Source organism: Erythrolamprus reginae, chromosome 3 (genome assembly GCF_031021105.1).
Source record: "Erythrolamprus reginae isolate rEryReg1 chromosome 3, rEryReg1.hap1, whole genome shotgun sequence".
Classification (NCBI taxonomy): Eukaryota; Metazoa; Chordata; class Lepidosauria; order Squamata; family Dipsadidae; genus Erythrolamprus; species Erythrolamprus reginae.
In genome coordinates, this window is record NC_091952.1 from 48695495 (window position 1) to 48710534 (window position 15040).

General features: G+C 38.2%; 1 protein-coding gene across 5 annotated transcripts in view; it reads right to left on the bottom strand.

Annotated features, from left to right (window-relative positions):
• The window catches only part of CELSR2 (cadherin EGF LAG seven-pass G-type receptor 2), a 141857-nt gene that overhangs the window by 81026 nt on the left and 45791 nt on the right, over positions 1-15040 (bottom strand). For all 5 annotated transcript variants that reach the window (XM_070745165.1, XM_070745169.1, XM_070745168.1 and 2 more), the window contains exon 3: positions 6166-6388. In XM_070745165.1, the coding sequence (XP_070601266.1) occupies positions 6166-6388 (223 nt within the window). The remainder of the gene's footprint in view (positions 1-6165; positions 6389-15040) is intronic.

The following is a 15040-nucleotide window of genomic DNA, read 5'->3' on the forward strand; positions in this document are numbered from 1 at the left end:
TGGGAAGGTCTTCAAGTTCTGGAAGCGATCAGCAAGAAGTGCAGTGGGGTAGCGAAAATGGAGCTCTACCCCAGAGCACCCAATTTGCACTGAAAGATGTTGAAAGAAAATGCAGGGCGTCCTGCATAAGCCACCCGCACAGCTTCATACATCACAACTTAACTTGTAGCCTCACACATGGCTAGGGAGAGAAAATGCACTGATGGGTTACTTTGGGACAGTGTTTCCCAACCTTGGCAACTTGAAGATATTTGGACTTCAACTCCCAGAATTCCCCAGCCAGCGAATGCTGGCTGGGGAATTCTGGGAGTTGAAGTCCAAATATCTTCAAGTTGCCAAGGTTGGGAAACACTGCTTTGGTAAATACAGAGGGGTGTTCAATTAATTTACAGTATACTACTGCTTCTAAGTGATTTATAGTGGAACTTCCACTTTCTTAATGTAGCGGTCAGTTTTTCTGACATCAGCAAACACAAAATTCCAAAATTGACATTTAGATGAAAGATTCAGATACTCATTAACTTCCATGTAATTATGAAATCTACCCCTACCCCTAATCTATTTCAACTTTAAGATTGGTGGCATGCCATTTTTAGCTGCCCTCGAGTCCTAACTGGTGGTGGAAGATTGCAAAAAAAAAATTTTAATGCAAAAGATTCTCCTTTCCACATTCATGATCACTTCTGGGTCTCCAGAGCAAATTCAGCTGATCTTCAGGCACTCAAAGGTTGCTAACTATAATTTAATCTAAAGAAATGGAAATAAATCATCTCAAAACCATTATAGTTAGGATGATGTTTTCTTTAATTAAATGTACACACTGACATATTAATTGTCTTTGTAGTCAGAGCACTGGGTGCCTTTTTTTCTTTGCTTTCTACAATCTTCTGGTAGAACAAAGAACAACCATTTACTAGTTTCAATCCTTATAGCTTCCTGGCACCAGATCAAAAATGAAATCCGGTAGAAAAGGGAATTAAAAGATCCCAACAACTAAGCTTAGAGGTGTCAAATTATTCCATCTTTTCTCTTCTGATAAATATAACAAGAATTATATCATCTTCTTATCTTCTCTTACATTTCAGGGACGCCCACCTATCAACTGCAGTTGAACTGAACTAAATTCATGAAATATGGATAATTTATAAATTTAGCTGATTATTTCATACAGGCTTTTATCAGAGCGGTATTACTCATTCGTAAAATGTACCACTTCCAATTGCAAATGGGAAAATAAGACATGAGTGCTTCTCAATATAACAGCCAGAATTACATATGTACAAGATGGGCAGTTATATAAATTTGTTTAATAAAAAAATAAGTAGAAAACTTACAAAAATAAAAAGTGGTCTGCTACTTATTATTATTGAAGTTAGTATTTTCCTGATGCGCTACTATTCTAATTCTCATCTTCTATACAAATTTTGGGGTTTGGGGATGAAACCACAGAGTCGGGTAGTGTATTGCAGGCATTGACCACTCCATTGCTGAAGTCATATTTTCTGCAATCGAGTTTGGAGCGGTTTAAGTTTGTATCTATAGTGTGCTCGTGTATTGTTGTGGTTGAAGCTGAAGTAGACATTGATAGGTAGGGCATATTGTAATTGGACACAGCCAACTGCCGATTATCAACTTTTGCATGGCTGCAAATACACGCTTGTCTATTCTTTAAAAACAACATGCTTATTTCCCAACCTACATGGATAGAAACCAAGGAGCAGAAGCACATTCTGTTCTTATAGTGCAGATATACTTGGGCTCTTAAGTATCTCAGTGTAATATGTAATACGCCTGCTCAGCATAATATGTAATACACCTGCTCAACACATTCTATTTTCTTAAGGTTGCTAAAGGGTATTTTGTTCTGATCTAACATGTGAAGAATAGAGACACATTTGTAACACATATAAGGTTGGTAAAAAAAATAAGAGAGGGATAACTGATTATCCAATATTAAAACCGTGTGTGTGTGTGTGTGTGTGTGTGTGTGTGTGTGTGTGTAGATGAATTACTATACTGGTAGGTCTTGACCTATGACTACAATTAATTCCCAACTTTATGTTATTAAGTGAGAAATTTGTGAAGTGGGTTTTGCCCCATTTATGAATTTTCTTGCCACGGTTACTAAGTGAATTGCTGCAAGTTAGTAACATGGTTGTTAAGTGAATCTGGCTTCCCCGTTGCCTTTGCTTGTCAGAATGTCACCAAAGGCAGATCACATGGCTCCGTGACACTGCAACTGTCATGAAGGTTGTTGAACACCAAAATTCTGTTCCGGCCTATTGATGAATGAGTGACGGGTGAATGTTTATATTGTGGGGCTCTTAACCTTGTATCCATTTTACTGTTGTTTGCTGCCCTGAATCCGCGAGGAAAAGGGCGGCATACAAATGTGATTGAATGAATGAATGAATAAATAAATAAAATAAACAAACAAACAAATACGAGTCAGTTGCCTAGCGCCTGGATTTTGATCTTCTGATCATGGGGATGCTTCAGCAGTTGTAAGTGTGAAAAACTGTCATAAATCTTTTTTTTTTCCAGTGACACTGTAACTTTGAACAATCAAATACATGAACTGTTGAAAGTCGATGACTACCTGTATTCAAGAATAGAATGTTATGTGATATCACTTGGTTTATTTTTTCCCATTTGATTTTATTACTGTAAGGTTTTTTTGGCTGTTTTTTTTAGGGATTCCTTATTAATAGGCGTTAATTATTTTTTTTAAAAGGTTATTGACTATACATGAAAATTGACATGGAAGAGATTTGGAGTAATTCGAAATATTACAGCCTAATCATCTTGAGGTATTAAAAAATGTGAACAGCTTAAAAGGTCTTTTAGCTAATAACATACTTGTATAATGTAAGAAAATTGAGCAGCTATTTTTTATCCAGATGTCAAAAGTGAAGGAGGTAGTATTGGATTTGCATACCATAATTTGTTACATTGATCTATTGTAAAGCAATTGGATGGTGTTGGTATTTTTTTTTTACTGTATTGTGATTGCAGAGAAATTTTTTTAAAAAAATTGCCATGTAAAAAAGCGCAGGGCTACTGGAAAAAAATAGGAATTTGGATAGATGAAATTTTGAATTTGAAACTCGATAAAACCCCAGAATGCTTTCTTTTAGGCATTCTAAGATAGAACCTTTCCAAAAATCAAGTTCACCTAATTATTCATATAACTACAGCAGCTAGATGAGCTTTTGCGCAATGGTGGAAAAACGAAGATATACCCCAAGACGACTTAATAATAGGGAAAATTAAATACTGCGCAGAAATGACCAAGTTAACTATGGTAGTTAGAAAAAATACTGAGTCCTCATTCAACAATTGTTGGGATCCTTTCTACTGTTGGTTAGGAAAAAAACAACAACTTGCCGAATAATTGTCAAGAACTGTATATATTCAAACAGATACAAATCTGGTATTAAATCTTTTTTTCTTTCTCAATAGATGAATGAGACATCGATATATACTCTAAAATTGGACTGGCCTTTTAAAAACCTTTTTATTTAGATTTATTCAACGCTTTCTAGTACCTATCTATAATCTCAAACATTAGATATAATGAAATGAGCTGCTGAAAATATATCTAGTTCACAATCTCAATACAGATCTACCGTACACCCGCCCACCCTTTCCTTCTCTCTATTCTTCTCTTTCTTTCTTTTTTCTTTCTTTCTTCCTTTCTATATGTTTGTATGTTCCATCAAACTTTTTTTTTTGTCTATTTGTCTTGGTCCATTGTCAAATGTATATCGTTTAGACCAGTGATTTTCAACCTTTTTTGAGCCGCGGCACATTTTTTACATTTACAAAACCATGGGGCACATTGGGGGGGGGGGCGGCTAAAAATATATTGGACAAAAAATTATCTCTCTTCCTCCCTTTTGCTCTATTTCTCTCTCCCTCTTTCTCTCCCTTCCTTTTTTTCTCTCTCCATCCCTCTTTCTTTCTCTCTCTTGCTTTCTTTCTTTCTCTCTCTTGCTCTCTCTTGCTTGCTTGCTTTCTTGTTCTCTTTCTCTCTTTCTTTCTTGCTTTCTCTCTCTTGCTTGCTTTCTCTCGTTTTCTTTCTCTCTTGCTTGCTTTCTCTTTCTCTCTCTCTCTCTTGTTTTCTTTCTCTGAGCTTCGCGGCACACCTGACCATGTCTCGCAGCACACTAGTGTGCCATGGCACACTGGTTGAAAAACACTGGTTTAGACCATGATTATTGTTTTATGTTATTCGAAATGTTTTACTGTCAATCGCATTTAATATATTTATTGTATATTTGTAAATAAAATATTTTAAAATTTAATTTTTTTAAAAAAAATTGCCAAAGAATAGAATGTTTCTCAAATCAGGCATCAGCCATTTTTGTTTTTGTCTCGTCCCCAAACCAAAGTGTGCTCCCTGATTACCAAGGAGCTGAGTTATTGGAGCAACCTCCTCTGCAGCAGGTGGGAAATGATACCCACCTCATAGAAACAGTGAACGGTGAGCCTGTCGGGGCTGCAAAATATGGTTCCCATCTGAGCAAAGCAGATCTTCCTTTCCCTTGTGACCACACACAGAATTGCTCTCCTGGGTAGATTCGTTTTAGACTGTCAGCACTTGGCAGTTTCCCCCCATTCCTCCCCCCCCCCAAAACACGCACACACGCACACACGCACACACAAACACAATCCCAGAGGAAAAAGTCTGTGACAAGTATACAGAGCAGAGCTGGAGATCACTGACCCTTCGCCAGGGACAAAAAGGCTTTGGCTGCCTGGCTTCTTTGTGCTAGGCTAACAAAAAAGGATGGAATTGGAATAATTATGGGTGGTAAGGCCAGGAAATGGGGAAGGCTCCATAATCTCATCAGAGGAGCTCAGGCAAATAACACCCTTACGACAAATACAGTACTTATATGCCCATTTACACTGAAAGGAGAGAATGAGAAGGGAGATGCACAAATCCCCCCAAAATTTGCTACGCTTGCTTCTAGTAAAAGTTCCTTTCGAACTTAGCAGTATTGCTAAAACAGAAAGTGGAAGATTATTCAACAGGTAGCACAATGCATTTGGAAATTGAACAAAACAGATCCAAGAAATTAAGCAGTCTAATATGGTCCAGATGCCTCTTAGCCTCCATATCCATAAACCCACCCAAATCTAATACAGACAGCAACTGTTGGGAGATATACAAGCGCAACACCATCAGTGTTTACCTATACAATTTCCTGCTGTGGGTAAGAATCTGGATCAAGGTGATTCCCCTGACACATAATGTCCCTATTCAAGTCTTTTTAAATTATCCCAAATAATACCATGGGGGGGGGGGGAAACATGCTGAAGATGAAGCAGAATTTTGTATCAAAACTTTTAAGACTACAACTTCAAACATGTTTGATTTTATTTGATTTTATTTGATTTTATTAGATTTGTATGCCACCCCTCTCCGTAGACTCAGGGCGGCTAACAACAATAATAAGAAACAGCATAAAACAAATCTAATATTTAAATTACTAAAAACCCTTATTAAGAAACCAAACATACACACAAACATACTATGCATAAATTGTATAGGCCTAGGGGGAAGGAATATCTCAATTCCCCCATGCCTGGCGACAGAGGTGGGTTTTAAGGAGCTTACAAAAGGCAAGGAGGGTGGGGGCAATTCTAATCTCTGGGGGGAGTTGGTTCCAGAGGGCCGGGGCCACCACAGAGAAGGCTCTTCCCCGGTAGAAGATGATCCATCAGGACACAATGGGACATTAAAAAAAATTTTTTATAGAACTTATTTTCAATGAAAGTGAATATATCATCCAAGGAATTGTAATCCATCTAATTTGGCTTCAAAAAAGGGGAGGGAGGAATTCCCCCCCCCAAAAAACCTAATTAGCAAATATTTAATTCTGCAACATTATATTTGGAAAATTGCTTAGATATTTATACTCTTCTAATTATGTTTTATTTTAAAATATTATTTTTCTCAGGACTTCATAATCTATGTATTTTTATAAAAACGACAAAAATGATACAGATTTTTTAAAAACAGGGATAGTTACGAGGGTTACCCTGCTGGCCCATAGTACAGAATGTCAGGAAAATTTAAGGGTGGACAAAATAATGTACTGTACATATAAGTGCAAGACTACTATATATTCTCTCCCCCCCAAGCCAAGTACTTACGTGAGAACAATGGTGAAATGGAAGCGTTGACGCAGGCCCTTAAAAGTAAGGAAGGAGTGGCCTGGAAAACTACGGGTACTCATCTGACAGTACGGCTTCTCATAGTCTCCAGTAAGGCAGTCACACTTGAAACCACCCACCAGCAGGTTGACACAGGTGCCACCATTCTTGCAGACACCAGGAGTACAGCGACCCAAACGGGAATTCACTTCACAGTTCTCTCCTGTAGCAGAAGCAAAGAGTATCTATCAACAGACATATATATTCCCCACCTACCTTCTCCACAATTCTCAAAATTCGTTAACACTCAAAGCTACTCCAAACCCAATTGAGTTTCTTCCCACAAATGGATCTGGTGCAAAGCACTTGGATTCGGTGGTTATATACTATATATTTACTACTAGTAGTATTTATACCATTTATAGTATCATGGTTCCCAGTAACAGCCAAATTTAAAATAGGGGCCAAATCAAGGATTCCTCAAAGTTCCAATTTATTTCCGGAGCCATCCTGGCACCCACACTGGGGAACCCAAATCCGAGCTTCCCACCCAGTTGAAAGTTCACATGCCTTGTCCCCAGCATGGCAAGCCCTTCTTCCGCTTCGGCTCAGGTAGTAGACGTATGATGGTCTTGAACTTCCTGCAATAATACTTTGTGGCTGCATCTGTTCCCTCGTGAAATCACCCCTCCCAAGTTCCCGTAAACATCAGGCCTTCTACAGACAGTGTGGCAAGCCCTTGATTTATCACCAGCTTCTGCACCGGCTTGACATATAGGCTATATAACTCCTGGCTGTGAATGGATTACAAATTAAAAGTAAACAATGAGAAATCACGAAAGGAAATCATAAGAGGCTCTCAAAAACAACATACAGTATAACCACACACATCATCATCCCACAGGAGCTCAGCCTTCACTCAAACTCAACCCAGACAAGACGGAGTGGCTGTGGGTCTTGCCTCCCAAGGACAATTCCATCTGTCTGTCCATTACCCTGGGGGGGGGGGGAACTACTGACTCCCTCAGAGAGAGTTCGCAACTTGGGCGTCCTCCTCGATCCACAGCTGACATTGGAACATCATCTTTCGGCTGTGGCGAGGAGGGCATTTGCCCAGGTTCGCCTGGTGCACCAGTTGCGGCCCTATTTGGACAAGGAGTCATTGCTCACAGTCGCTCATGCCCTCATCACCTCGAGGTTCGATTACTGTAACGCTCTCTACATGGGGCTACCTCTGAAAAGTGTTCGGAAACTTCAGATCGTGCTGAACACAACCGAGAGAGCCGTCGGGGGGCTTCCAAGATTCGCCCACGTTTCTTCAACACTCCGTGGCTTGCATTGGCTGCCGATCAGTTTCCGGTCACAATTCAAAGTGTTGGTCATGACCTTTAAAGCCCTACATGGCATTGGACCAGATTACCTCCGGAACAGCCTGCTACCGCACGAATCCCAGCAACCGATAAGGTCCCACAGAGTTGGCCTTCTCCGGGTCCCGTCGACTAAACAATGTCGTTTGACGGGTCCCAGGGGAAGAGCCTTCTCTGTGGCGGCCCTGGCCCTCTGGGACCAACTCCCCCCAGAGATTAGAACTGCCCCCACCCTCCCTGTCTTTCGTAAACTACTCAAGACTCACTTATGCCGCCAGGCATGGGGGAGCTAAGATATTCCTTCCCCCTAGGCCATTACAAGTTATGAATGGTATGTTTGTGTGTATGTCTGGTTTATAATAAGGGTTTTTAGTTGTTTTATTAATTGGATTGTTACATGTTGGTTTTTTATCATTGTTGTTAGCCGCCCCGAGTCTACGGAGAGGGGTGGCATACAAATCCAATAAATAGATAGATAGATAGATAGATAGATAGATAGATAGATAGATAGATAGATAGATAGATAGATAGATAGATCAATCAATCCACATCCTGGAAGAATAGCTCATGTTCCTGAATGCCATCTTAGTGGGAGCCATATGGATGTCTGAATGGGTATCATTCCAAAAAGTCACCCACATTTTCTGAGTCCCACATGATGATACTGCTTAATCAATAGGACATGGAGCAGACCCACTCTCCCTGATCACTCTGGATAGGCAGGAACAACCAAAGTGGTCCCTCCAAAAGAGGGATAAGTGGTCCTTCAAAAAAAAAAAAGGCTCTATGTACTATGAAGAATTTTATAGATGATAACCAGCACTTTGAGTTGCTCCCAGAAGCCAACTAGTAGCCAGTGCAGTTTACAGAAAAGAGTGATCACACAGAAATAATGGAACATGGCCAGCATTGTCCAGGTTGTTGCATTCTAGATCTCCAAGTGCTCTTCAAGGACAGTCCCAAATGGAGCACATGACATAATCTATTTGTGAGGTGACTAGTGTGTGAGTGACTGCATGAAAGCCTTTAGGATCAGGAAAAGTTGCCAGTGGTGCATTGGGTACACCTATGAAAAGATCCACTTGGCCACAGCTACTACCTGCTCTTTGAACAGAAGCTGTTAGTTGCACACCAGTCTTGAGTGGTGAAATGCAATTCCATCCAAGATTAATAATGGAACATCCTCAGACCTAGATGATCCAAATATTTGCAGCTAGTCAATCTTGTCAAGATTGAGCCTGAATCTGTACCTCCTCATCCAGACATCCAGAGAGTCTACTCGACACCGGATCATGACTTTAACTGCATCATTTAGTGAATCTGGGGCTGAGATGTATTATTGGAAGTTGTCATTGATATGACAATATGAGACCTAAGGCACATGCTAAAGAGAAGAGGTAAGAGTTTTGACTCTTGTGGCACCCCATAAGTAGAAGGCTGTAAGCTTCATCTCTCCTCCATGTTAACATCTGGACCCAATCACTGAAATAATGGTATCTCCTGCAAAACAACTTGCAGCCAGTGCAGAAGGATTAGAATCATTAAAGACATCAAGGAGCACAAAGAAAAATGCAGTACCCTCATCCTGGTTTCACTACAGGTCATCAAAAAGAACACCCAATACTCGCTTAAAAACCAATTGAATTGGCTTCAGATAATCCACCTCCTCAAAGATCTTCTGGAGGTAAAGTCCAATCACCTTCTCCACAAGCTTTCCTAAAATGGGATGGTTGGAGACTGGATGGAAATTGGAATTTTTGGAATCATAAGTAGCATATTGAGGACACCCCACTGTTTCCTTTAAGGCTGAGGACACAACTTCCTTCCTCAAAGAAGTTAATGCCACCGTATTGACTCAATAACTATCCTCGTCCCAGTTTTCAAAACCAAGGGAAAATATTTTATTTTCCCAAGAACCCTAAAACCAATTTTATGCTACATTCAGCTGTTATTTTCTATTTCCTGTTTTGATACCCTTAGAGTTTTGATTTCTCTTATTTGTGAGACTGCAGAAATTAATTTAAGGTGCCTGACTGATCTTTCTGATTCCTCTGCATAAGACTAAAATATATATAAACACTCAAACACTCCTGTGATAGTAAGCAATGGCTCCTTTTAAAATGATGTCCAAGTTCTTAAGATCTATAATGTAACCCTGAAAATTAGCAGTGCAATATCAATTTCCACTTTGTTATCAGATATCAGTTTTAAGTAGTGGCTGGGATTTCCCAATTAAAGCAGAAAATATTTAGCACAGATAAATAGTCAAAAATCCAAGTTGTCATTTTAGCACTAAAACACAAGAGCAATCTCAGAAAATTCTCTGGTCACACTATATACTATAAACCATTTGCATGTTTGTGCAAGCTGAATTAAAGCTTGATTAGAAAGCCTAGCCCTAACAAGTCTAATTCCCCAGAGTTTACTCTTCAATTTGCTTTAGTGAAAAATCTGCCTAATCAAAAGGTTTAATGTGGCAAATGTCTTTGATATATTCTATCAATATGCATGCAGCTGCTTTTGTTAATAATGGAAACTGCTTAACAATGGGATGTCTTCAACAAAATGATGTTCCCTTCCAACGCATGTGTTATAAACAAGCAAATCTGTTCCTTGTATTATTAGCAATCTGAAGGAGTGATTTTAGGCAGGTTTGTGTGAATATTTTTTATTACTTTAACTCTATCTGTTGTTCATTTCTCAATTTGCAGAGCAAATGGGTAGCTTGTGGAGGATCTGATAATGTAGAAGGATCTGATAATGTAGAAAAGCTGCATTAACTAGGAATAGCCTTTGATGGATAGAAATAAACTAATAATAGCTGATAATTTGATACCACTTTTTCTCAAAAGTTTGTATACTGAATGCTCTTGTATCGGAAACAAAGAAGACCCAAGTTCTGATTTAAAAACTTTTGCATTCATTTGTTGAAAATGTCAAGTAACCGAAACTGAGATTCATCTAAAATCAATAGTTGAAACCCAAACATGTTTTTCTCCCCACCAGCTTTTTCTTTTACACCTTTTCTTTCAGCCTTATTTTCAGATTTCCTTGTTTATTTTTCATTACCTTTAAATACTTCTGAATTCTAAACCAGATTGCCAACATTAACTTCCCTCCTCTCTCATTTTTGTTTTAATTACTGGGTTTAGACAACAACAGTTTCATTAAGATAGATTGGAAGCTAACTAGCTTAGCCACATGACCTATTTTACACAAATATCCCTCTATTTGACTGTTCCAGAATCCAGACTTTAACTGTATTTAATAATAATGATTTAACTTTAAATCATTAATACCAACCAAGGGACCCTGGCATGTTATGGTCCTTGGGATTGCAAAGAGTCAGACACAACTTAGTGAATGAACAACAACAGTCTGCGGAGAGGGGCGGCATACAAATCCAATAAATAATAATAATAATAATAATAATAATAACAACAACAACAAATTACCAACCAATATAGTCAATAGCTGGAGCTACATCTCCTGATACATCTTGAGCATGACAGGATTTGTCCCTTCCAACTCTGTTATTCTGTATTTGCAAGCAAGCATGCAAAGGTCTGGTCTCTTAGTGCCATTTCAAGAGGAGTTCCCAAAATAATTGTGCTAAATTGTGATCCAAGAAAATCTTCATGGAAGATTTTCAAGATGCTTTGTTCTAAGTAACTGCAAGGCAAACTAAATGCATGTATCTAATTCTCTGCCAATACCCAAAAAACTAAGGTAGTAAATTTTCAACCGTTCAGATTTCAAGAGGAAAAGCAAGTCAATCCAGCCAGAATCATAATATAATATATTAGAGGAGACTTGGTCCTAATCATCTGAGAAACATTATGGATTCTAGCCCAATAATATAATTTTGATTTTTAATAAGTGTATCACTTAACAAAAAAATAATAATAATATAATTTTTATTGCAAATTGCATTTTTTTCCCATTAGGACAAATCCTAAGTAAATAAGTTTCCTCTTTTGTAACTGATCATCCTTTCTCTTCTTTCTCTTCTTAAAATCCAGCTCCACTGTTGTGGCAAAACATGTTAAAAGCCTTACAGCAGATTGACATGGATGTAAATCTCCAACAACTCAAAGAGTAAGGTTATTTTTAAAAAATCTACTTGGACAATTGAGTCATTCTTTGACAAGTGGACCAATTTTCAGAATCTTCCCCACTTGACCACCTTCAATTTCAACGAAACTTAGCACATATATTCCTTATGGTATAAAGCTGAGGTGTGCAAAATTTTAGATCCGCCCCACATCTCAATTTTAGAATTGCACACCTCAGTTTTATACCATAAGGCAGTGATTTTCAACCTTTTTTGAGCCACGGCACATTTTTTACATTTACAAAACCATGGGGCACATTGGGGGGGGGGGCTAAAAAAATATTGGACAAAAAAAATCTCTCTCTTCCTCCCTTTTGCTCTATTTCTCTCTCCCTCTTTCTCTCCCTTTTTTTCTCTCTCCATCCCTCTTTCTTTCTCTCTTCCTTCTTTCCTCTTTTTTGCTCTTTCTCTCTCCCTCCCTACCCCCTCTGTTTTTCTCTCTCCCACCTTCCCTCCCTCTTTCTCTCTCTCTTGCTTTCTTTCTTTCTCTTTCTTTCTTTCTTTCTTTCTTGTTCTCTTTCTCTCTTGCTTTCTCTATTTCTTTCTCTCTCGTGCTTGCTTTCTCTTTTTTTCTCTCTTGTTTTCTTTCTCTGAGCTTCGCGGCACACCTGACCATGTCTCGCGGCACACTAGTGTGCCACGGCACACCGGTTGAAAAACACTGCCATAAGGAATATACTATATGTGCAAAGTTTCATTGAAATTGAAGGTGGTCGAGTGGGGAAGATTCTGAAAATTGGTCCACTTGACAAAGAATGACCCAATTAAAAATGGTGTGAAGGCAGCACTAATATGAATAGCATGATTTGGTGGCAGACAGAAAAAAGGCCCAGTTTTATTACATATCAAAGATCTGAAATTCTACTTTTTGAAGAAGCTGTATACTTCAAAGTGGATGAAACAAAAACCAAATATTTTACTGCATCTGAATGTATAAAATGGTATGTTACGCTTACGCTTTTAAAAATTGACCAGTTAGGTCTCATAACATGACTATGGGTGTAGTAAGACTAGTAAGACTAGTGTAATGCTTTAGGTGTGATCTGGAACAATATATGAAACTACTAATGTAGAATACCTGCCTGATTTATTAGAGCCGTGGGAGGGAGTCTTCTATAGCCGCCATTTGGCCTTAGAAACAGTTGTGGGTGCTTTAATCATTCACAGACAGCTTGTTTACACTCTTGTACATTCTGAAACAGTCTTTCTGAACCATTCTCACATAAGTGCATAACGCTAGTAATCAGAGACCTAAAATTTGAATATCTTTTGTTACTGAATTGAATTGAATGCTTTATTTGGCCAAGTGTGATTAGATACACAAGGAATTTGTTTATGGTTCAGAAGCAGGGTACTTGCAAGGCAACAGAGAATAGTACTACTAGTAGTAGTACTAGTAGTAGTAGTAGTAGTAATAGTAATAATAATAATAATAATAATAATAATAACTACTACTACTACTACTACTACTACTACTACTACTACTACTACAATAAACCAGACATTATGCTGGCTGAAAAAAACAAGATGACTATCATCAACATCACAATACCAGAGGATAGCAAGGTCAATGAAAAGGAACATGAAAAAATTGCAAAATACCAGGACTTAAAAACCGAAATTCAACCATTATGGCACAGACCAGCAGTGATAATTCAAGTGATGATGGAACACTGGGTGCTGTCCCAAAAGCACTGGAATTACATATAAAACAGCTTAAAATCAACAAAATCACCATCCGTCAAATGCACTGCTTGGTTTCACAGATAAATTTCGAAAATATATTATGACGTCCTATGTCCCTGGGTAAGGTTCAACTAGTAATTAGCAAAACAACTGGCCACTGTGATACAATTGTAAATAACAACAACAATAATCATTTGCTCGCAAGCAAGAACCAGTGGTACCATAAAATAGAGAAAGTAATAGAAAAATCAAGAGGCTAAAGTGGTCTGGGATTTTAGAATTCAAACAGATAGGCATCTGCAACATAACACACCAGATTTAATAACTGCCAATAAGAAAGACAAAAAAAGTCTGGATAATGGACATGACCGTATCTGGAGACATCAAAATAGAAGATAAGGAATTTGAGAAGAGAACAAAATACAAATAGAGGTAGAACGACTTTGGCAAAAACAAAGCAAAGGTAGTCCCAATAGTTACAGGACCCTTGGGAACAATCCCAAAACAACTGGAGCACCACTTGGACACCATCAGCACTGTCAACTTCCCATCAGTCAATTGCAAAAGGCAGCTTTAGTCAGAATAATTTACATCCTCTAACGTCAACATCTGCCTATCCCAGGTCTCTAGGAAGGACTTGATAGATGGATAAAAATGACAAATCCAGACTGAACATCTGGCTGATTGTCCAATGGACCATAATAATAATAATACCAATAAAAGGAGAAAGTAAAGGATAAAATGAATAAATAATACTAGGCCACACTTCATAATTTTTTTTGTACATGCTCATTAGACAGAACTGCAAGAATTGGGTGTTTAGCAGAGTGATGCTCTGATTTAGAAGATATTTGCCATCACTTGGCCTGTCAAAATTCGATCATATAGAAATGTCCTTAGGCCTCCAGACAAAATTTTGAAACTTCCTTGAAATATAATTTGAACTGGAAAAAACCCTTAAAAGGCGTTTCAAGAAGCTGTTCTAAAGATCTTTGGATATGGGGAAAAACAATTAGATGGGCTGCAGACACACCATTTTGCTGCTGGACTACACATTCCTGTCTGGCTTGTGAGACAATTTAATAGAAACCTATTTCTATGTTATCCTGAAGACACTTAGGAAACTGCAGGACAGGTTCAAATTTCTCCCTAGGGAAAAATGGGGCAGCTATAAATATACATAATAACAGGAATTTATACTGAGGCCATATTACAAAGTGCAATGATTCCTCTGGCCATATTCTGTCTCTGACATATGCAGAAATGGGACAGGAAAGGGTGGGATTGGATATTTGTTATAAAATGAATTTGTAGCTAAACCAAGCCTACTTTCTTGGCCTTTCTCCTCAATATGACCTTCATATAAGTCTCTTGACCATATTAAATATGAAAAGTACTTTATCAAAAATATATAGAATGTTTCCTGCGATGTTGATCCCATTTTACACACCCAAGCTAGAAATGTTAGTAATGCATGGTGAAACACATCAGAAATTAATATAGAAAAGTTCAACGTCACATACGGCCCAACTTTGATTTAGGATCAGTTTCTGAAGCACCAACTAAAATGAATTGTTAATAAATGTATTACATTTAATAAATGTAAGATACATAACTGTGAGAAATTTCTGAGCTATTTTCTTCAGTTGCATTCAGCAAACCAAAGCAGTTATGAGGCCATGGACATAGGGTTAAATGATACCTCATT